This window comes from Acinonyx jubatus, chromosome D2 (assembly GCF_027475565.1).
Source record: "Acinonyx jubatus isolate Ajub_Pintada_27869175 chromosome D2, VMU_Ajub_asm_v1.0, whole genome shotgun sequence".
Classification (NCBI taxonomy): domain Eukaryota; kingdom Metazoa; phylum Chordata; class Mammalia; order Carnivora; family Felidae; genus Acinonyx; species Acinonyx jubatus.
This window is the reverse complement of record NC_069393.1, coordinates 66,297,636-66,319,823: the sequence shown is the minus strand read 5'-3', so window position 1 is coordinate 66,319,823 and position 22,188 is coordinate 66,297,636. Positions and strand designations below refer to the sequence as shown.

General features: G+C 44.8%; 1 protein-coding gene and 1 long non-coding RNA gene across 4 annotated transcripts in view; one reads left to right on the top strand and one right to left on the bottom strand.

Annotated features, from left to right (window-relative positions):
- The window catches only part of RBM20 (RNA binding motif protein 20), a 193,877-nt gene extending 193,000 nt beyond the window's left edge, over window positions 1-877 (bottom strand). For 2 of the 3 annotated variants that reach the window (XM_027063038.2, XM_027063039.2), the window contains exon 1: window positions 237-877. In XM_027063038.2, coding sequence (XP_026918839.1) covers window positions 237-424 — 188 coding nt within the window. In that variant the 5' untranslated portion in view covers window positions 425-877. The remainder of the gene's footprint in view (window positions 1-236) is intronic. The other variant, XM_027063042.2, reaches the window with a different exon arrangement.
- On the top strand, window positions 307-20,838 carry LOC106984774 (uncharacterized). Its single transcript, XR_008292352.1, has 4 exons — window positions 307-1,863; window positions 3,237-3,367; window positions 5,618-5,888; window positions 15,685-20,838. It is a non-coding gene; the product is annotated as an uncharacterized LOC106984774 (long non-coding RNA).
- The last annotated feature ends 1,350 nt before the right edge of the window (window positions 20,839-22,188 follow it).

Here is a 22,188-nt window from a genome sequence, read left to right as displayed (position 1 = left end):
AAAATATCCAGTAACCTTCCTGAAGATAAAGGGGATAAGGAAAAACAAACCTATTTCCCCCAAATAACTTGGCTTTCCTATCCCCAACCTCACGCACAGCCAGAATGACACCGACCCTGCGCAGAGGGAGGACGCGAAAACTTCACACGCAAGGCGGCCGCACAGAGTTCAGCCGCGACGGGAGAGATGTAGCCACAGCGCACCCCGAGTCCCCGCTCCCCTTTCCCTCCTCTTACTTTTGGATGATCTGCGGTAGGCCGGCTGGGGGCGGCGGCGGCGGCGGCGGCGGCGGCATCCCTCGCGGGCCTGGGGGCGCGGGGGCCGCGGGGGGCGCCGGTGCACCCGGCACGCTGCGGGCATCTCTGTCGGGTTGCTCCGGGCCGCTGGGATCCACGTCCTGGCTCATGGCTGCGGCCAGCACCATGTGAGGCGAGGCCGGCCCCGGGCTCGAGGCGAGAGAGCGCACGCAAAGGGCGGCCCCGGGGCACGGGCGCTCACTGGCCGGGGTCCCCGTGCCCAGTCCCCTTGTCCTTCCCGGTGGCGCGGGGAGGAGACGCGAGGGGCGGGGAGGAGGCAGTCCCGGCGGCGCCGCCTCCTCCTCCTCCTCCTCCCGCCGCTCCCGCTAGCCCAGCCGGGCCACGCGGGGGCGGGGGCCAGGGGGCGTCTCCCCGGCCGGCGGGTGCCGCTCGGCCCCCGGGGGACTGCTCAGCGCCGGTGTGAGCCGCGGAGCTCTGCCCTTGGACCCTGAGCGCGGCCAGAGGAGAGGGAACGCGGCGCGCGCCAACCGCCACCTTGCGCCCTCACGGTCCCCGGCCCGGCTCTCCGCAGTGCAGCGCAACCGCGTGAGGCGGCGAGACGCACTCCAGCCCGCCGCCGGCCGCCGCGCTCGCGCCTCTGCCCGGAGCTCTGCCGCCTCGGGGTTGTCCCCGGGGACCGCGCGCGCGACCTCGCGCGCTCCTGCCAAGCGGGCCGGACGGAGCGCGCCCCGGGGCGTCCGCGCGCATCGCCAGGGCGAAGTGAGTGGGGCTTGGCACCTTCCGGCGTCTGGAGCCCGGCCAGCGCCACTCTCGTCCGAAGGGCCCGACCCGGCGGGGGGAAAGTCCGGAACCTCCCCCACTTCGGTGGGACGTCTAACCTCCGGTCTTACATGACCAGGCCCGAGGGCTCTCCACACTGGCAGTTCCGGCTGCTGATTTCAGGGATCTCCGGAAGCAGCCAGTGGGACCGCCGTGGTTTCTCTTCATTTTTCCCGCTACGATCCCGGGAGCGCAAAGACAAAACCATGTATATGTTTTATTCTTGTTATGTATTGGCGAGATCTCAGTAGAAATGTAAAGGATGAAAAGGAGAGAGTTCGCTGACATCGCGCCGCCACCATCACTGCCTGTGTAGTTCCGTTCGCTGTCCCGGCGCCCGTGTGCGCCAGTTCACCTGCACACGCCAGCTCACAGCTGAGGCCGCGGGCATCTGCGGTGAGGAGCCACGCTCAAGGTGCAGCTTAATGTCCTGGCCCGCGAGTTGGAGGTCTGGGGAGGCACCCGGTGCCACAGAAACATCTAGGAGCTGGGCAGAGCTCGTGGAGAGTGGTTATCCAGAAGATCCTTACCGTGCGTTGGGCGCACTAGCTTTCCAAATCCTGACATTGGCCGCCCGGAGGAAGCAAAGAAAAAGCATCCCTTGGGTGCCTTGGAAGCCAGAGCGAAGGCCAGAGTGTCCCGTGGCCTGGAAAGAAGTTTGCTGGGGGTCTCAAAGCCCACACGTCCTTCTCCCACAGCCACGTGAAGGAACATTCTGGGGATGCGTTCTCTGGAACGTGGCAACTAACGGAATTCCCTGAAAAATGGTTTCTTCTCTCCCCAGACTGTGAGTTTCTGTCAGTTCCCCACCCCCACACCCACACCCCGCAGGCTCAGGAAACTAAGCCTCCCTTGATTTTTGTCATCCAACCTAGATCTTTACCCCTCCCTCTCTCCTACAGATAAAAATGGACCATCCACTCCCTTCCTTCCTTCCTTCCTTCCTTCCTTCCTTCCTTCCTTCCTTCCTTCCTTCCTTCCTTCCCTTTTCCTTCCTTCCTCCCTCCCTCCCTCCCTCCCTCCTTCCTCCTACAAATAAAATATGTCAATTCCTTGTGTTAATAAAGATCGTCACAACTCAGAAAATGAGTCTCACTAAAAACCCAGGTATTGGTTGTTGCCCCCACTTCACAAATGAAAGGGCATCAGGGAGATTTGTCCAACCATATATGACTAGTAAGTGGCCATCCCAAAATGAGTCTTCTGAGGCTGAGTGGTTAGCTCATCATCTCTGGTTTCTATCAATAGAGTTCTTGACTATGGTTTCCATAAAACTCCTCCACCTTCCACTGCCTCCACCCGCCCCCACCCAGGGGAGCCCTGGTTGAGGAATTACCTGAAATTAACATTGCAACTCTTCCAGAAACTAAAGTTAAAACTTCCCATATGCTTGCATTAAAATTTCCGTCTGAGAATCCCCAAAAACCTTTGTGAAAAGGGCTTTAGAGTCAAAAAGACAAACCTGTGTTTACCAATGGAGTGATTCAACATCTGAGTGTCAGTTACCAAATATGTGGATTGGGAATGAAAGACCTGGCTTACACAGTCCTGTTAGGCTTAGGGATCATGTATCGTGCAAATTTGGTGCAGGAGGTATCAATCCAGCAGTTATTACAAACATGATTCCTTATATCCCAACCTTATAGCCAAATAGAACAACAGATCTCAAACTTCAGGAAGCTGAGTGTCTAGGAGTCACAGTGTTGATACACCTACATCCATCCCTATAACACTTCTACGGGCAGAAAAGAGAGAGAGAGACCGTATTATATGAATGCACTTCTCTACACCTCAAAACTAATGCATTAGCATATGCGACAAAGTAATAACAGTGGGTAAAATCTATTCATTGGGCTTTTCTTTGCATTTTTTCCCGTACATTTGAAATTTTCAAAATAGAAAAATTATTAATAATTCACAGGTTGCTTTTCAGAGATCCCATTTATAGCTTAATATTTGCAACTTATGTTTATGTAATAACTGAAACTTAGATGGAAGCAGATACAAATTGAGAGGGAAACACTGCAGCAGAAACCCAAAGCTTATTCGTGTTCTGCCTCAAATCGCCGCAAAATGTTGTACAGGATAATAGCAAACAAGCAGACTAAGCAGTACCAGTGAAGAATGTTTTTTAACTTGTGTTTTCCCACTTCTTTCCAGGAAGAATGACAGAGATCCCCAGCTGGGGTTGCAGCCATTTAAGAAACTGTAGCACTCTTGCTTTTGTGCCCTCCCCAGCCCCACCCCGCCAGGGAGCGCTTCACTGTTACCAAAGTGAGAAAAAAGGCTGGGTGAGTCACCTTGACAAATGGGGAGCATGACTGGGAGGTGAGGGCTGCTAACATTTCTCTTTGTTCCACTCCCGGAAGCATCCTGTCTGTCCTGATCTACCAGTAAACTAGGATCAGACAGTGAGACTTCTGCTGTCTATGAATATACTGAACATTTAACAGGAGTCAGCTGCTGAGTGCTTTCATAGATTCTTACTTCATACTCACAATGGCCCATGAGCTAGTTACTGTCATCTGTGTTTTCGAATTGGGAAAACTGAGGCTCAGATGGCTGCAAGAACTTGCGCCAGGTCACCTGGCTTTTAAGAGGCCAAAACAGGACTGCAGTTAGGTGACCTGGTCCCTAACCTCTCTCCACTGCCTCAGTGACAGACATGGAGATGAGAGTCCACCTGTCTTCTTTTGCTGTGATGTTGCCTGTGTCTTCCAATGAATGTAAAATGTCACCTGCACTGTGGCTCAACTCTGCCCCTCATATTTATCCAAATCAGTAAAATAATAGGAGGGATCCAAATTGACATCTTACAAGCAAGAAAGTTCAGAGAAATTAAGCAACTGGGAAAAGTAGTGGGAAGGTGGTGGGGGAACTAGAACCCAGGTCTCTTTTACTTACTAGGGTCGTTCTCAAACTTGCCACAGACTCTGCCGTGCTTCCTAATATTAATAAATATTTGATGGGTTCCAGACGCTAGTTCTAGGAGCTTTTTCATGTTTTATTTCATTTAGTATCACCATTTTGTAGACAGAGAAGCTTGATGAACCTGTGTCCAAGGTCACTAGGATGATAACCAGTGGAGCTAAGCTTCAGACCCTGGTCTAGCTCCCTGCAACTTCCCAAAGGGGAACCAGCCCATTCTCAGCGATGATTGTAAACATTCATCTCTGCAGATGAGATCCCTTAATAGGTACTACTATTCCACACATGTATATTATTACTGTTATTTTTAATAGATTTACTAGATTGTAATGTTTGATAATTTTCACCCAATGCTGGTGAATGCAGAACACAGACATTCTCACACACTAGTGGGTGAAAATGTCAGTTGCTACAACCTCTTTGGAAGTGAGTTGACAGTGTCTATTAAAACTGCACAAACTGACTTAGTAGTTACTTTTCCAGGAATTTATACTGTGCGTTTACATGTAGCAACAACCAAAGCCCCATGTACAAGGGAGTTCATCGTGGCATTGTTCATAATAGCAAAAGCTAGAAACAACCATAGTGCCAAGCAGTGAGGGACTGGGTACATCAAGAGTGGTCCCTACATACAAGGGAATACAACGTAGACCTTAAAAAGCAGGGGGCAAATCTATACAGACTGCTAGGGAGAAATTTCCAAGATGTGTTACTGAGTAGAAACTATAAGTTCCTCAACAGTATGATTCAATATATGTAAAGTCAAAGATCATAAAACATTTCTAGAAAAATTCTACAAGAAATTTATTATTAACAGTAATAACCTCTTGGGGCACCTGGGTGGCTCAGTCGGTTAGGCATCCGACTTTGGCTCAGGTCATGATCTCATTGTTTGTAGGTTTGAGCCCCAAATCGGCCTCTGTGCTGACAGCTCAGAGCCTGAAGCCTGCTTCAGATTCTGTGTCTCCCTCTCTCTCTGCTCCTCCCCCTCTCATGCTCTGTCTCTCAAAAATGAATAAACATTCTAAAATTTAAAAAAAATAGTAATAACCTCTAGAAATTGGGATGGGGCCAGAACTTTATCCTTTTGTGATTTTTTATATTGTTTGAATATTTGAAATACAATTTTATTGAAGTATATGTATTGTTTGAAACTTTTTTACTATGAACATGTGCTTTTTTAATTAGCTAACTACAAAACTTAATTATTTCTTCAACTAGTAATTCTTAATAATACTTAGCACATTAATAGGATATTTATTTTTAAAGCAAAAATCCATCTGGAAGAATGAAGAAACACATTGGACAAAGTATTGTCCAGAGTAGCCTTTTGACATCCTAACAACCCAGTAGAGATAGTTGAATAATTAACTTATTAAGTTGTCAGCAGTCATGTTGCTACAGTTAGACAGTTTACTAGTTTGACATTGATGGATAAACATTAATCAACCTATCAACGTGAGTCACAACATAGTAACTGTTATCTGGGGGTTAATGATAACAGTTACTGCTTTTTTTGAATATTACTCTATGCCAAGCTGTCTTAAGTACATACTATTTCTCATTTAATTCCTTACAATCACCAGGTGGTTGTTTTTGTGCCCATTTTACAGATTAAAAAACTGAGGCTCAAAGAAGTTCAGCCACCTGACCAGCTATTAAGTGGTGGTGCTGTAGATCGAACCCCAGTCTTCATCACCCCTGGGATCGGACTTTTAACTACTCTGTATGGTGGCATGGTGCATCTTGGTATTATGGGCTTTTGAGACCAGAAGTTTCTCTGCTAAATCCTGGCTGGATATCTCTGATATTTGTCTCCAATCTCTCTCTCTTTCATCTCCCATCTCTCCACATGACCTGGATTCTCTTTTCCATCCCCCTGAGGTGAGCTTCCTCCATATGCTGACCCTTTTCTCAGAGCTATAGCATGATCTTTTACTTGAACTCCTTGGAATCCCTGGATATGTTTCCAAACAATCATAAAATAAAATCCTGTGCTGGCTTCACTAAGGATTACCTCTCTGAAAACCCAGGAGAGGCAGTGGCTGAAGGATGCTGTTTAAAAATAATATGGTTACTCATGGAACTGGATGCACATTTGAATTTGAAGGAGACAGTCAGGGAACTTTAGCTGAGGAAAAGTGAGGACATGACCCATGAGGTTCTTTTCTGCCTAACAACTCACAGAGAAGGTCCCTCATTGGCTGTGAGGAAGGGCTCAGCCTCCATCTCTCTGATGGTGGATTTGTCATCTAGGTCCCCTTGTCCTCTAATGAGCTACACAGGTGTTGTGTTATAATCAGTATAGCAGGTGGCTTGGCGTCAGAAAATCCAGGTTCTGGACCATGAGGTGTATCGATTATTCCTAAACAGAAAAGCAGTCATCCCAAACTAAGAGTGACATCAGCACCTTTGTCTTCCCTGAACGCATCACTGCCCCAAACCCAGGTGGCTTGAGCTCTGTCCTACCACTTGTTCAGTACCTGGCGACAAACCAGTAACTGTGGTTTGAATTCAGAGTCCCGGGGGACTCAAAGCAGGCGAGGGCAGGGTTATGTGGGCATGGCTTCCTGGAAAAGAATTTTGAGCTGTGTTTTGAAGGATCCAGAAAATAGCTTTATCTCCTTTGCTATTTCCAAGAGAAAGCAGCAGGATATAAGAAGGGGTGTTATAAAAGAAGTTGCAGCTGAATTGGGGGGGGGGGGGATGGGAGACGATGGTGCTATGAAATGAATGTGGGAGAAATGTTAGCTGGTGGCTAATTGCGTGATTTAAGTTCCATGGGGCTCCGCACCCCCTGTGGAGACCCAGCTTCTACACTGCAAGCTTAATCCCTAGGGAATGTCACTGTCATTCAGAGGCTGGTAGTGTGACTAGGGCCCCAGCCAAGCAAAACAGCACTTCTCAGAGTCAGGGGATTCCTTTATCGAGCCCCTCCCCCCAATCACCTCCTCCCGTCTTCTCTTATCACTGGGGCTGTCTGTTTATCAGACCAGTTGGTCATCAGGGAATAAACATCTCAGGCTGTTTGCCCACCAGTTCGGGGATCAGGTGACCATTATGGAAGGCAATACCAGAGGCCTTTGCATGCCAGTGTGACGCCAGGAACAGTGAGAGCCTGTGATGTGCTGACCTCACTGAGCGGGCACCCTTGCAGCTGGCCTGGAGCTGATGGACGAGTGCCACTCCCTGATGTGGCACCTTTGGTCATCCCAGGGCTACCCCCTGCAGGAGACCCTGCCGAGCCCCTCCCGGCATAGACTCTCCAGTCAGAATAGCTGGATTAGAAACCCAGACCCAGGATCTGTTAGCTGCATGACTTAAGGCAAGTAACTTCACCTTTCTGAGCTTCAGTGTTTCCCTCTGAAGAAGGAGAGTAATAATGCCCGCGCGGTAAGATTACTGTGAGGATTAAATATAAAGCACTTAGGAGAGTGGTAAAAGGACTTACACTTTCAGCTCTAGGATGAATAGGTCTTGGAGCACCTGGATGGCTCAGTGGGTAGAGTGTGCAACTCTTGATCCTGGGGTCATGAGCTCCAGCCCATGATGGATGTCGAGTTTACTTAAAAAAAAAAAAACAAAAAAAAACAATGAACAGGTCTGGGGATCTAATGTAAAACATGGTGACAAGAGTTGATAACACAAAGATAAATCTGTGAAGTGATGGATATGATAATTATAACCAGACGGTGGAGCTCTTTCACAATGTATACATACATCAGATCATACCATGTCTTAATCTGTCTTACAATTTATTGTCAATTATACCTCAATAAAGCTGGAATTTTTTTTTTTTTTAATGTAAAGCACATAGGCCAGTGTCATCTGGCATGTGAATGGGGCTTAGCAAGCTGCTGTTGATTGGTTTTCACATAATGATGACTGAACTTTGCATCGGGGAATCAGTGATCATAATACACAGTCTTCTCTTGAAAGGGGGAGGGTGATCTGAATCGGGATGGCAGTCACCTTCTGCATGTAAAAGCGCCAGGGTGAAAGGATAGACTTGCAGGAACCATCTGGAAGGGAAGCAGGGAAAAGGGAGTATTGTCAGAACACAGTGGGGAGGAGACCTGCAGCCCTGGCCTTGGGTCCTGGCTCTCCTCCTTTCCAGCCAGGGACCTTGGGCCTTGCTTTGTGAACTCCACTCTCCCTTTTCCTCGGCCGTAAGATGGGGATCACAAATTGTTCCTTCTTTTGTTGTGAGGCTGAGCACAAGGCTGGCCCAGAGTCATCTCTCAGTATAAGTGGCTGTGATGATGACCTGCTTGGTCACAAAACACCAGGCAGCTCAGAAAATTTGAATCCGTAAGAGGAGGGCCCCCAAGAGAGTGCAAGGGGTGAGGGGTGTGGTTTGGTTCAGTCTTTGGAGGTGGGGGATTTATTGAGGATGGGGGCTTGCTGGGGGGGTTGCCTGCTCCTCAGAACGTTTCACTGAGGAACTTGACTTCTGATGATTTAAAGAATCCCAAAGAAGGCCTGTTAGGATTGGGGAGGGATAGGGTTTCCCCTATCACATGGCTGCTTCACTCTGCTCCCCTCTCCCCAGAGAAGAGCAAATACACATGTCTAAAATATCTAAGGGAGTGTTATGGGTTGAATCGTGTCCCCTAAAAAGATCTGTTGAAGCCCTAACCCCTGGCACCTGTGAATGTGACTTTCTTTGGAAATAGGGCTTTTGCAGATACAGTCCAGTTAGGTCATTAGGTGGGCCCTCATCCAATATGACTGGTGTCTTACAAGAAGAAGCCAACTTAGACATAGATTGCACAGGGAGGAGGCCACGTGACCACGTGGACTGGCTGCAAGTCCAAGAGCACTGAGCGCGGGCAGGCAGCCCCACAAGCTAACAAGGGTTCTCCCCCCCCACCCCTCATGTCTCAGATGGCCCTGTCCACACCTGGACTTCCGGCCCCTGGCCTCCAGAACTGTGGGGGTAAATTTCTGTTGTTTTAAGCCATCTAGTTGGTGGCGCTTTGTTATAACAACCCTAGGAAACTAATATGGGGAAGCCAGGGACTGGGGGAGAGGGAGGAGCTGAGGGATTGTGTTCCCTTGATCTGAGAACCCAGGAAACCAGATCAAGGAATTCACAGCCAGAGGAGCCTCGGAGGGCTGAGCTCAGTTCCAATTCCAGGGCCATGAAGGCAGGCAAGATGTTTGGATGAAGTGATAATAGGAGGCAGGAGAAGATTCTGCACAAGGATGTTGGCTCTGAAGATCTGGAAATCTGGGGTGGTGTTTAGTTCTGCCATTGGTTTGTCTGTAGCAGGATCGTTAGGGACGTTGGCTTTCAATCCTGACTCTATTGCTTACTAGCAGTGTGACCCTGGATGGGTTACCCAGCTACTGTGTGCTTCAGTTCTCTCACCACGAGGTCCGTAGGTTGCTGTGAGAGTCACAATGCTGTATGTGTAGCACACAGTAAGTCTTCAGAATTCATCTGTGGAATGAATAATTTAGGTGAGTGTTTAACACCATGTCTGCCAAAGTTGGGCTCCCTGGGAAACAGACTCTGAGACAGAGATGTGCTGCTGCTCCAGAGATCAATAATTAGGGAAGCAAAGAGAAGGAAGCAGGGTTGGGCAGAAAGAGAAGTGGGCTGTGATAAAACCTCCATGGAGACCTCAGCCAATGCCATGGAAATTCTGAAGCTGGGGTGGCCCTTCAGAAGCGGCAAAATGGCTCTGAGCATTTCTACATCAACATCCCCTCCCACGCTCTGATCATGTCTAACAGAAAAGTGAATGTGCCTGAACCAGTGATCCTAACCAAATCCTTATTACGTTTCATTGGCTCTGACTGGGACATGTTCCTATTCATGAACCCATCTATGGCCAGAAAATGTGATACTCTCATTGGCCAAGCCAGAGTCACATGCTCATCCCTGGTGTCAGAAGTCCATGAATGCCACCTGAAGCCTGCATGTTGGAAATTGGAGAGTCTGGGGATGCCTGGTTGGCTCAGTCAGAAAGCATGCCACTCGATCTCGGTGTCATGAGTTCAAGCCCCATGTTGGGTGTAGAGATGAAAGAGAAAAGAAAGAAAGAAAGAAAGAAAGAAAGAAAGAAAGAAAGAAAGAAAGAAAGAAAGAAAGAAAGAAAGAAAGAAAGAAAGAAAGAAGGAAGGAAGGAAGGAAGGAAGGAAGGAAGGAAGGAAGGAAGGAAGGAAGGAAGGAAAGGAAGGAAGATGAAGAGAGAAAGGAAGAAAGAAAAGAAAAGAAAGGAAGAGAGAGAGGAAGGAAGGAAGGAAGGAAGGAATGAAGGAAGGGAGGGAGGGAGGGAGGGCAGAAGAAAGAAAGGAAATCGGAGAGTCTGTGATGCCCTTAGTGGAAAAATCTAAGGGTGCCAAGAATGAGTGAATGCTGGACAGTGAAAGCCTGACAAACATCTATCTATTCTTTAACTGGAAAGGATTTTATATAAACAACTTCTGTTACGGTAGGTGCCTACCAAGAATGAATACTGTGATATGGAATGCAACATGCATTTCAGGGTGTTTGACACAGAGGAAGGTATTCAAAACATGTTTGCTGAAAAAAATGAAATAAATATTACTAACTAAACAGGGGGAAAGAAAGCATCCACTGGGTGATCCTCAAGCTGTTTTCAATCTTAGCCCTACAGAGGCTTCTGAGCTGTTGGATTGTTCTGTTTCTTATCTGGATAGTGGTTTCGTGGATGTGTCATAGAAATTCAACAAGTTACACGTCTATGATTTGTGTCTCTTTCTGCATCTGTTATACCTTAATAAAATTTCTTCAAAAGGTTAAGAAAACAAAAGAGAAAAAAGAAATGTCACATAGTCTGTGGCACAGATAGTAAGATAGCATTCTTAAAAATAATAAAATACATAAAATAAATAATATGGCATTCTTTCCTCATGTTCTAGTCTTCTGTTTCTGTCCGTAATCTTGGACGAGTAACAGCCTCTCCATTGCTGGCTGTTCATTAAGAACAATTTCATCAAGGATGATTTTTATGATAATTGAGTGTTCCTACAACCCCTTACCATCAACAATTCAGATTTAGGTTTTTAAGGGCGTGTCATGAAGGTCATTTCAACGCCGGTTTTTTCTTTTTTTGTTATTAAAAAAATTTTTGAATGTTTATTTTTATTTTTGAGAGAGAGAGAGAGAGAGAGCACAAGTGGGGGAGAGCAGAGAGTGAGGGAGACAGAAGCAGGCTCTAGGCTCTGAGCTGTCCACACAGCGCCCCACGTGGGGCTTGAACCCGTGAACCATGAGATCATGACCTAAGCCAAAGTCAGAGGCTCAACCAACAGAGCCACCCAGGTGTCTGAACGCCAGTTTTTCCAATGTGTGTTTCAAACTAAGCTTCAAGGATTCAGATAACCACTTTGTTCTTGTTTCATTTTTGCTAAGCTAATTGAAAATAAGTGCTAGGTACCATAACAGTTCATCCCTAAATACCAAGTATTCCCAAAGAACGAGGATATTTTTCTCTGTAACAACAATATCAAGACACGCAAGAAATTTAACACTGATATAATAATATAGTATTATTTTCTCTACATCTACAAATTTTCCCAGTTGTCTAGATAACATCTTTTATATTTGCTTTTTTTGTTTAACTCTATGATACACATTTTACGTATTGTATTTTTTATTCTCCTTAGTCTGCTTTATCCTGTAATCGTTTTCACACTTTTTTTTTGTCGTTTATAGCATTGACAATTTTAAAGAATCTAGGATTTGCAGAATTTATATTCTTTTTTTTAAAGTTTATTTATTTACTTTGAGAAAGTGCGAACAAGCTAGGGAGGGGCAGAAAGAGAGGGAGAGAGAGAATCGCAAGCAGGCTTCATGCTGTCAGCACAGAGCCTGACACGGGGCTCGACCTCACAAACCGTGAGATCATAGCCTGAGCTGAAACCAAGAGTCAGCTGCTCAACCAACTGAGCCACCCAGGCACCCTGCAGAATTAATATTCTATTCTGGATTTGTCTTATCATTTTCTCATTACTAAGTTTAGCTTAAAATACTTCAACAAGAAGACTACGTAGGTGGTATTGTTTATCTTCCATTCTTCACACAAGGTGGCCCATCAGGCCAGTTTGCTCCATTACTTGGTGATGTGAAGTTGTCTCCCTCGATTGAAACAGAACTCAAGATCCCATCCATCTCTCTTCCTTTGTAGTTAGAAACCATCTTTGACATGACACTTGGAGACTATGTAAGTGTCCTATTCCCCAATCGTCATTCGCCTGCGGTTTTAGCATCCACTCATGATCCTTGCTAGAACCAGCTATATATGAGGGTTTTCTAATTGAATCAATCCATCTACATTTATTAGATGATTTCTTTTGTAAAGAAAGAACATAACCTGTGTTCCCCTGTCTTCTCTTTCTTCTCTCTTCTCTCTGTCTCTCTGTGTCTCCCTCCCTGCCCCCCTCCTTTCTCTTTCATGTGTATGTCATATCCACATAGGCTTGCTTTCCTTTCCACAAAAGGTATTTAAGGACTGTCATATACCTTTTTTAAAAAATTGTCTGTTTTGTCCATTTTTATATTGCCTCCATTTGTATTTTATATTTGGAGAGTTTCCTTCCCCTTCAATTTTAAGTCCTCTTCATGTATTAGAGAAATTAGATCTTTATCTCTGATATAGGTGACGAATATTTCCACCTAGTTCAGTATCTCTGTTCTGATTTTGCTTATTATATTTTTTTTGCCATGCTGATTCCACTTTATTTTTTTGCAGAGAAATTCATCAATCTTTTCTTCTGTTACATTTGGATTTTGAGTCAGAGTTAGGGTTTAAAAAGTTCCCCCACACTGAGATTATTTTTTAAATTCTCCTGTTTTCTTCCAATATTTGCATGCCTTTCTCTCTTACACTGAGACCTCTGATCCATTTGGAGTTTATTCTGGTGTCCAGGGTGAGCCATGGATCCAATTTTATCTTTCTCCAAATGGCCAACCAGTTGCCCCCAACACCACTTATTGAAAGAACCAGCTCTTCCTGTGTGGTTTAAGATCTTATCTTTATCGTATGCTGAATTTCCATATGCACTTAGGTCTATTCCTGAACTTTCTATTTTGTCCTAAGTCTGTCTATTCATTTACCAGTTTTAATTATAGATTCTTTATAATATCATTTATTGCTTGACAAGCCTGGTTTCTCACAGCTCTTCTTTTTTGGGGTTTTTTATAGCTATGGTTGTGTGTTTATTTTTCTATATGAGTTCTGAAGTCAACTCTCCCGAGGGAGGGAATGTGGTCTTTTTATTAGGATCATGTTAAAATTATAGATTAACTTAATAAGAATTACATCTTTATGATGTTCAATTGTCCCGTCAAAGAACAAGGGACGCCTTTTGTTTTGTTCAAGTCTCCTGTTGTGTCCTTTGGGAGTGTTTTAAAGTTTTCCACAGAGAGGTTTTGACAATTTTAGCAGTAGTAAATAAAACATTTGACACTCCAGCAGATCAAAGCAAAAGTTTTATTACGGAAAAACTGATACTAGAAGAGAGAACGGAGCCAGGCAAATCACCACATTGACACCAGCTGCCAGCTTCCCAGCCCAGAGGGACAGGAGACCCGGAGCCAGATGGAAAATCAGCCAGGACAGAAGGTAGCACCCAGGACACCTCTCCTGGGACTAGTCACCACCCTCCTGGTACCTGAGCTTGTAATGCCCTAGGGATTCCAAGTGACTTACGTAGGTGGCTACTTTCAGACCCAAGCCTACCTATTATATGCTGTTTTCTCATCTGCGGCCGTGTAACTCATGTTCTAGCTGCCTAGGACCACAATACCAGGTCAATAACTCCCTCACAGTCTATGTTAGAATGTCCACATCATTCAAATATTTATTAGTTTATTCCTAAATATTTTCTACTGTTTTGTTTCTGTAATAAATAGAGGTTTCTCTTTCATGATTTCCTCTAACTGGCTATAGTTCATATAAATATAAACATATGTGTACAATTGTATTTATATTTTATTCATCTCTATAAAAATGTGCATGGATATATATATATATATGTACATATGTACATATATATATATATATCCTACAGAATTATTTCCCTTGTGTTAGTTTTATCATTAAAACTTTTGAGTTTTCCAACTGTACTATCATGTCACCTACCGATAGAGATAGTTTTATTTTTTAATGTTGACTCTTATGCTTCTAGGAGTTTTCTCTTGTCGAGTAGCATTGGCTAATATCTCTGATATTATGTTAAATAGCAGTGGACATATTGGCTATCCTTGCCTTGTTCCTGACCTCACATGCTTATTCATTAAATAAGATGCCGTCTTTAGGAATGAAGTATACATTCTGAATATATACATTTATTATATGAAAATTAATTAATTCTTGTTTTTATTTAATGTTTTGATCATAAATATTTAGTCAAAAGGTTTGTAATATCTATAGTATATAATTTTCTCATAAATTTATTATTATGGTAAATTATATTAATGAACAATATCAAACCATTCTTGTATTACTGGAATAAATCCCACTTGATTATGGTATGTTTGGGGGAGGGGAATTGTTTGGATTTTTTATAGTTTTTTCCATTATTTATTTATTTTTTAAGTTGATTTAAGCAATCTCTATACCCAATGTGGGGCTTTAACATTGTTTCGGTAAGAAGTTCAAGTGCACATTTAGGGCTATTTTAAGAAACATGAACACTTTGGCTTTCATTATTACATCAGATGAAAAAAAGTAATTCAAAGAATGGTTTTCAGGGGCAGCTGGGTGACTCAGTCAGTTAAGCATCTGACTTCAGCTCAGGTCATGGTCTCACGGTTTGTGGGTTTGAGCCCCACGTCAGGCTCTGTGCTGACAGCTCAGAGCCTAGAGCCTGGAGCCTGCTTTGGATTCTGTCTCCCTCTCTCTCTGCCCCTCCTCTGCTCATGCTCTGTCTCTCTCAAAGATGAATAAATGCTAAAAAAAAATAAATAAATAAATATAAAAAACAAAACAAAACAAAAAAAGCAAAGAATAGTTTTCATCTCTTACTATGATTAACAACAAAACCAAGTAGAAAAATAAAAGAATGTATTTTATTTTTTTAAGTTTATGTATGTATGTATGTATGTATTATGTAATAATCTCTACACCCATCATGGGGCTCTAACTCATGACCCCTAGATCAAGAGTTAGCCAGCCAGCCAGCCAGCCAGCCAGGTGCCCCAAGAGAATATGCTTTATTTTACTTATTTATTTGGGAGAGAAAGAGAGAGTGCATGCACACACAAACAAGGGAGGCATAGAGGGGGAGAGAGAGAAAGAATCCCAAGCAGGTTCCATGCTCAGCACAGAGCCTGACTCAGGGCTCAAGGGGTCAATGGGGGGAGGGGGGAAGGGGAGGTTCGAGCCCATGACCCCGGGATCATGACCTGAGCTGAAATCAAGAGTCGGACACCCAACCGACTGAGCCAACCAGGCGCCCCGAGAATGTATTTTAAAAGAGAGTATTTTATGAGACTTCTTTTGTTTAACTTTTCTATTTTTACTATGGACAATTTTGATAAATTGTGTTTTCTGGAAAATTATGGATTTTACCTACATCTTCAAGTCTATTCACAAAAAAATAGTGCAAAATAGTCTTATTTTTAAAACTCCCTTTTTTCCAGTGGTTATTTGTTCCTGTCACTTATTTTGTGTGTTTCGCCTTTCTCTCTTTTTTTCATTAGGTAAACCAGAGATTTATGTATTTTGTTGTGTTTTTCAAAGAACCAGCATTTGGATATGTTTACTATTTCTGCTGTTTTCTTCTACTTTTTAGTAGAAAAAACACATCAGTGAATTTTTGCCACATCAGCGAATTGATGAGGATCCGGTGGTCTGGGGCCCTGCCAGGACATCCCCTCCGAAGTAAAAGACGAATTATTGTGTCTTGCGTCATCTACCACCAAAATGAAACACAACCTTTGCTTGCCCTCTTTGAGTCCTGGAGGCAGCATATTTATTTTACACTTGGGATACTGCTCTGAGCCAGTCATGTATCAGGTGACACATAAGGCTGCCAGTTGTGTTATGTTTTTTGTTTTTAAGTAATCTCTATACCCAGAGTGGGGCTCGAACACGTGACCCCGAGATCAAGAGCCGCGCGCTCTACTGACTAAGCCCAGCCAGGCGCCCCAAGGCTGCCCGTGTTGAACAAGGCACCGAGACCAGGGGAGGACTCTGCAGTAGGTCCGGGCTGTGGGGCAGGTCACCCTGTTGCTTGGGTCACATGACACAGGAGACCCTATGGTGCTAGAGGGGTTTGTGGAAGGAAAAGATACCGTGCAGAATTTATTATAAACCGCAGTAGGAAAATCGCAGTAGACACACGTGAATTCTGGAGCCAGCCATGGCATGTACCACAGAGAAGTACACACCATGTGAAAAATAGCCAGGCCCTGCTAGAGGCAGAACCTCTGATCCTGCTGACCGTGGGATATCAAGTGACTACGTGGCAGAAATGTTCTATTATATTTCTACTCATGTGTAACGAATTATCACAAATGTAACAGCTTAAGGGAACACAAATTTATTAGCTCATAAATACATAGGTCAGAAGTCCAGCGTGGCTCAGATGGGTTCCCCTCTTAGGGTATCATAAGGCCAAAATCAAGATGTTAGCCAGGCTGAGTTCTTTTTTTTTTTTTTTTTTTTTTCTTTTTGAGGGAGAGAGAAAGAGAGAGAGAGAGAACAGGGGAAGGGCAGAAAGAGAATCTTAAGCAGATTTCACACCCAGTGTGGAACCCAACCCACGCCGGGCTTGATCTTAAGACCTTGAGATCATGACCTGAGCTGAAATCAAGAGTTGGCCACTCAGCTGACTGAGTCACCTATGCGCCCCCAGGCTGTTCTTATCTGAATTCAGGCTGTTGACCAAGTTTAGTTCTTTGTGGTTGTAGGACTGGTTTGTTTCTTTTTTAACATTTTTTTAACATTTACTTTTTTAATAAAATCTTTAAAGGTTTATCTTCAATTGAGAGAGAATATGAGCGGGGGAGGGGCAGAGAGAGAGGGAGGCACAGAATCCGAAGCAGGCTCCAGGCTCTGAGCTGTGAGCACAGAGCCCCACATGGGGCTCAAATTCGTGAGCCGTGAGATCACGACCTGAGCCAAAGTCGGACACTTAACCAACCGAGCCACGCAGGCGCCCCTGTAGGACTGTATTTATTGGCTGTCCACCACGGGCCTCTCTTAGCATGTGAAGGTCACTGCGTTCCTTCTCATGTGGCCCCCCCATCCTCAAGCCAGCAGCACATCGAACTCCTCTCATATTTCAAATCTCTCTCATTTTTTCTTTTGCTATCAGCCAGATAAAGCTCCCCATTTCGAAAGGCTCAGGTCATGAGAGCAGACCCACCCCAATAATCTTATTTTACCATCAAATGTGCTATATAACATAACAGAATCACAGGAGGGATATCTTGTCATAGTCACATATTCGCGCTAACAATCCTCACTCGAGGGGTTAGGGCAGGACGTCTGGGGAGCCGTTTTGGAACTGGTCCCTACCACCACTGCCCATCATGAGCTGGGTTCTGGTCACGAACTGATGAACTGATTCATGCCCATCATGAACTGATTTGTCAGGGTCCTGGAAGGTGGACGGATGAAATATCGGGCACAAGGAGGTCTCGGGTAGAGGCGTGTGGATGAACCTACGAAGTGCGCGTTAAGCGTGATGATCATTGAATCATATGAAAGCCACCCCTTCCAGCTGAAAGCATTCACCGTGGAAGAGGCACTGAAGAGCCAAGTACCCAAAATGACTTGGGGGGTGGGGGGCGGTTGAGATCAGTCAGCCTCTGTCATCGGCCACTCCAGTACTGTCCAGTGAGTGTGTCAGTGAAGTATCCCGAGTTCCAGGGATGGAAGTCATTTATGAAACTGCCAACACACGCTCCCAGGCATCGAGACGGATCTAGCTACTGCGCCGCTAAATATCCAATGCGCCGCCAATAAGACCAAAGCTGAGCCCCTGATATAGCATCATCCTCCAAAGAGAGCAATTCCGGGGAGGCAAACGATCTTTGCGGGCCATTATCTGCTTAACACAGATAATGAGGGTCAGTTGCAGCTGTAAGACCAGTTTCAGCAGTGAGGTCTGTAGTTTTCTCTTGCTAACCTTTCTCTTGCCAGTTTTTCCCAAAAGGAAACTACCAAAGTCCTGAAGGAGCTGTGCCAAGATGGGATAAGCGAGTGGAACTGGCAGATACAAGGAGCCGACTGCTGTGGTTACCATGGCGCACCACCTGGGTCTCCCTTTCAGGACCCCTCAGCTGCCAGAGCTGTCGGCTTCTGATAGCTCCCAACAGAGTCCCTGTCTGGAATTGCCCCAGACTGAATGAAGTGCCCTCCCCCCCCCCCCCCCGGAAAACCCACATCCAAGAAATAATCAGTATAGGAGTATAAAGTCCTGGACCCCTTGCCTTAGGGCGGGACATCCTGAAGAGCCATCCAAGCTCCAGGGCTCCCGATAGAATCAGGAGGGTGAGGCCACTGCAGTGCGGTTCAACTTCCCCTCTGCACAATCCAGCTTCCCTCCCTCCTTACAGATTTTGTTGCTGATAGTACTCCCCAGTAAACCCCCTGCACACAGATCTCAGTCTGCTGTCTGAGAAACCTGACCAAAGGGACCTGCCTTTGTTTTTTATAGAAGCTGTATAGAATATCTAAATAGGTGCCAGGAAGATTATCTCCAAAATAATGGCTTTGCAATACAATACAGTGAAACCTTGGATTGCGAGTAACTTGTTCTGCGAGTGTTCCACAAGACAAGCAAACATTTCTAATCAATTTTAACTTGATTAACGAGCGATGTCTTGCAATACGAGTAGTACGTGATGTCAAATGTCCCACGATCACAACTGAGCCAATGGTTCTTCTCTTTCTCTCTCTCCTTCTACGGGATTGTGGGTGATCATCTCCCATGTTCAGATGCTCGGTCTCAGGCTGCAGTGTTTGGCAGAAATTAGTGATTTTTCAGAACATTGGAAGGTGCCCACAATTGACATTAGGGTATTTTTTGTTACTTCAAAGCACCAGTGGATGGTCCTTTGCTTTTCCATACAAGAGTAAGCTTAGGAATGCTTTGCTTCATTCTAGGTCAGGCTGCCTGCAGATATAGACCCTTTCTTCTGCTGCCTTATTGCCAGTTATATTAAATACAGTATATGACAAGAGTTTCTTAATACTGAACTGGGGCGCCTGGGTGGCTCAGTCGGTTGAGCGTATGACTTCGGCTCAGGTCATGATCTCATGGTCCGTGAGTTTGAGCCCCGCGTTGGGCTCTGTGCTGACAGCTCAGAGCCTGGAGCCTGCTTTGGATTCTATGCCTCCCTCTCTCTCTCTCTTGATCCTCCCCCGTTCATGCTCTGTCTCTCTCTGTCTCAAAAATAAATAAACATTAAAAAAATTTTAATACTGTACTGTAGTCAACATCCGTACAAGCATATACAATGGCGCAGGAAAAGATCCCATTGAGCCAATAGATAGCAGTGGTTCCATTAGTGATAGTGAAAGTCTTCCTACATAATAACCCTCCTCTCTCATCTCCCTCACACCAGCCATGAAGGTTTTCAAAGGTAAGTGCAGGTTAATTTGTTTACTTTTCTTTATATTTTGTATTTTCTTTATTATTTTGTATTATAGTACAGTATTGTAATCATTTTATTTGAATATTTTGGGGTTGTGGGATGAATCATCTGAGTTTCCATTATTTCTTATGGGGAAATTCGCCTTGATATACAAGTGCTTTGGATAACAAGCATGTTTCCAGAACAAATTATGCTCGCAAACCAAGGTTTTACTGTACCTCCATTTTTACCATGGCTGCCAGGAAGCTCAGAGCCCCAGCTGAGCAATCACAGCAACCACTTTACATTGGTTTAAATTCCCATTCCGTAGTACCTCTTTTTAAGCCATATTGGAATGTGTTTATTGTAAGCCACCTCAAGCTCTCTATTAAAAGGGTCAGGGTATATATGCATTATAAATAGTAACCCACCTTGATGGTAAAACCAGCACACCCTGACTGCTCTTAACACATTAAGCGGTATAATTCTGCGATTAGAGAATTGGCTCCTTCTAGGTTTAGGGCTGAGCTTCTATATTAGGCTGAGCTTGAGCAAGTTACCTAACCTCTCTGATGTGGTGATGACCTAAAAACCATGAAGCTAGCAACACCACCTCACAGGGCTATTGTGAAGATCAATGAAATAACATTTATAAAGCACCTGACACGTGAAGATGCTCAGGTAACGACAGCTGTCAAAGACAGCATCAGCATCAGCACCATCGTCCTTGTCATCAACAAGGACAATAGTGACATGAACAATGAATAGAGAATGGACGTTGCTGTTTTAGGCCCCTTTGGGCAAAAGAATGGCAAACAAGCCTTTGATGAAGTTACCATGGGATGAAAATAGTTTGGGGATCCAAATCCTGAAGTAGCTGAGCCCCTGGGAACCCTGAGTTCCCAAGTTCCATCAAAGGGCCATGAGTGGTTCATGTTTGGAGGCCATCATTGATTTTGCAGATGATAAAATGGTGGCCATGCAACATATTCTAGTCTTCCTGGAGTGATGGGCTGTGGCCTTAATTGGCAGCTGTTCTGACGTGTGTGGGGTGGGCTTGGATCCCTGCTCTGTGCTATCATTGTATCTGGACTTCCCCCATCACCACCCTGCCTATGATCGCCTCTTGTGGACTACGTCCCCCAGGAGGCTGTGAGCTGCTCTGTGGAGGCAAAGTGTTTTTGTCTTATTCACTATTGTATCCCCTGGATCTAGCACAGCACCTGACAACATAGGAGGTGCCGATTAAATATTTGTTCAACAAATGAATGAGTAATGCCTCCTCCCCACCAGCTCTTTTAATCATCATACCTAACAGGGGGAAAAGAATTAAGTAAATTGGGAAACATTAGCAGGTAGCAATTAAAAACAACAATCATGAACATTAAGTGGGAAGGTAAAATAATTATGTGAGAATGTTAAGTGAGTTAAATTCCTTTTGGCCTCTCCTGGAAAACGGGGTCATTACCATTTCTTCTATTGGTTTGTTCTGATGCTTAAATGAGACAGAATAGGTAAAATGTTTAGCATAGTGCTTTCCATGAGCACATATGTATTTGATAAATGGTAGTATTTTTGTTGTTGTCATTTACAATAATAGTGAGAGAAAAAATAGAATAAAAATAATTTTTTCAGGCTGATTATATATAACTAAGAAAACAACAAATTTCCACCATTTCTTTTAACCTAACAATAATATGTTTTCTATAATTTCAAAACTCTTGTGATTAAAGTAACAGAGACCTGGGTTTATTACCAGCTCTCCAAGCCTTATTAATAAAGTAAAAATAAGTATTATGCCCTATTTGCTTTATAGGGTTTCAGTGAATTAAATGAATTTCCAAATGTGCAAATGCCTTGAATATAGTCACCTACTTTTTTCAGTTCTTTCTCTCTTCCTTTAATGTTCCCCTCTGGTGTCCTTGTGAAGGGTGTCCTGGCTGCAAGGGAGACCCTGAACAAGAAGGGAGAGTAATTCAAGTAAAAATCTATGTGGGGCTGGCCATGACCTTGGGGTCAAAGGTGGCCAGAGCTGGAGGGGAGCCGGTGTGTGGCTCCCCTACAGAGGGACCCATAGGAGAACCTTGGAATGACTGCCAAAGAGAGACAAAACCACAGTGCTGGGTCCTGAGTTTGGAAGGGCTTCAGAAAACCACATCAAGACTCAGGACATTAAAAAAAAAATGCTGGAGGTGAGCAGCTTCTGATCCCCACCTGGACTTACCTGGGGCATTCCCCCACCCCCCTGACCCCCGCATTGTTTGCTCAAACTAACTCAGCTTCCCACCTCTCATACCTAAGCCTCCGATGGCCCCCAGACTATTATTACTACTGGCTGTTTGGATCTGACTGACAGAGGCTTTGGACTCTGTCCACCCCACTGCCCCAGGCTGAGAAAGACACACGTCTGGCCTCCTTACTTTCTGTGAGTTACTGGAGCCCCAGCAACTGGTCAGCACAGGAAGTTGATTCCTGTCACTGGATTTGTCACTTTCTGACACCAGAATAGCACACATGTTCTGGCCTCTGTATATTCTACTTACTGCTTCTGAGAACACACAGAAATTAGATTAAGGGGCCACTCCTACTTAATGTAAACAGTCACATGTATTTGGAGTC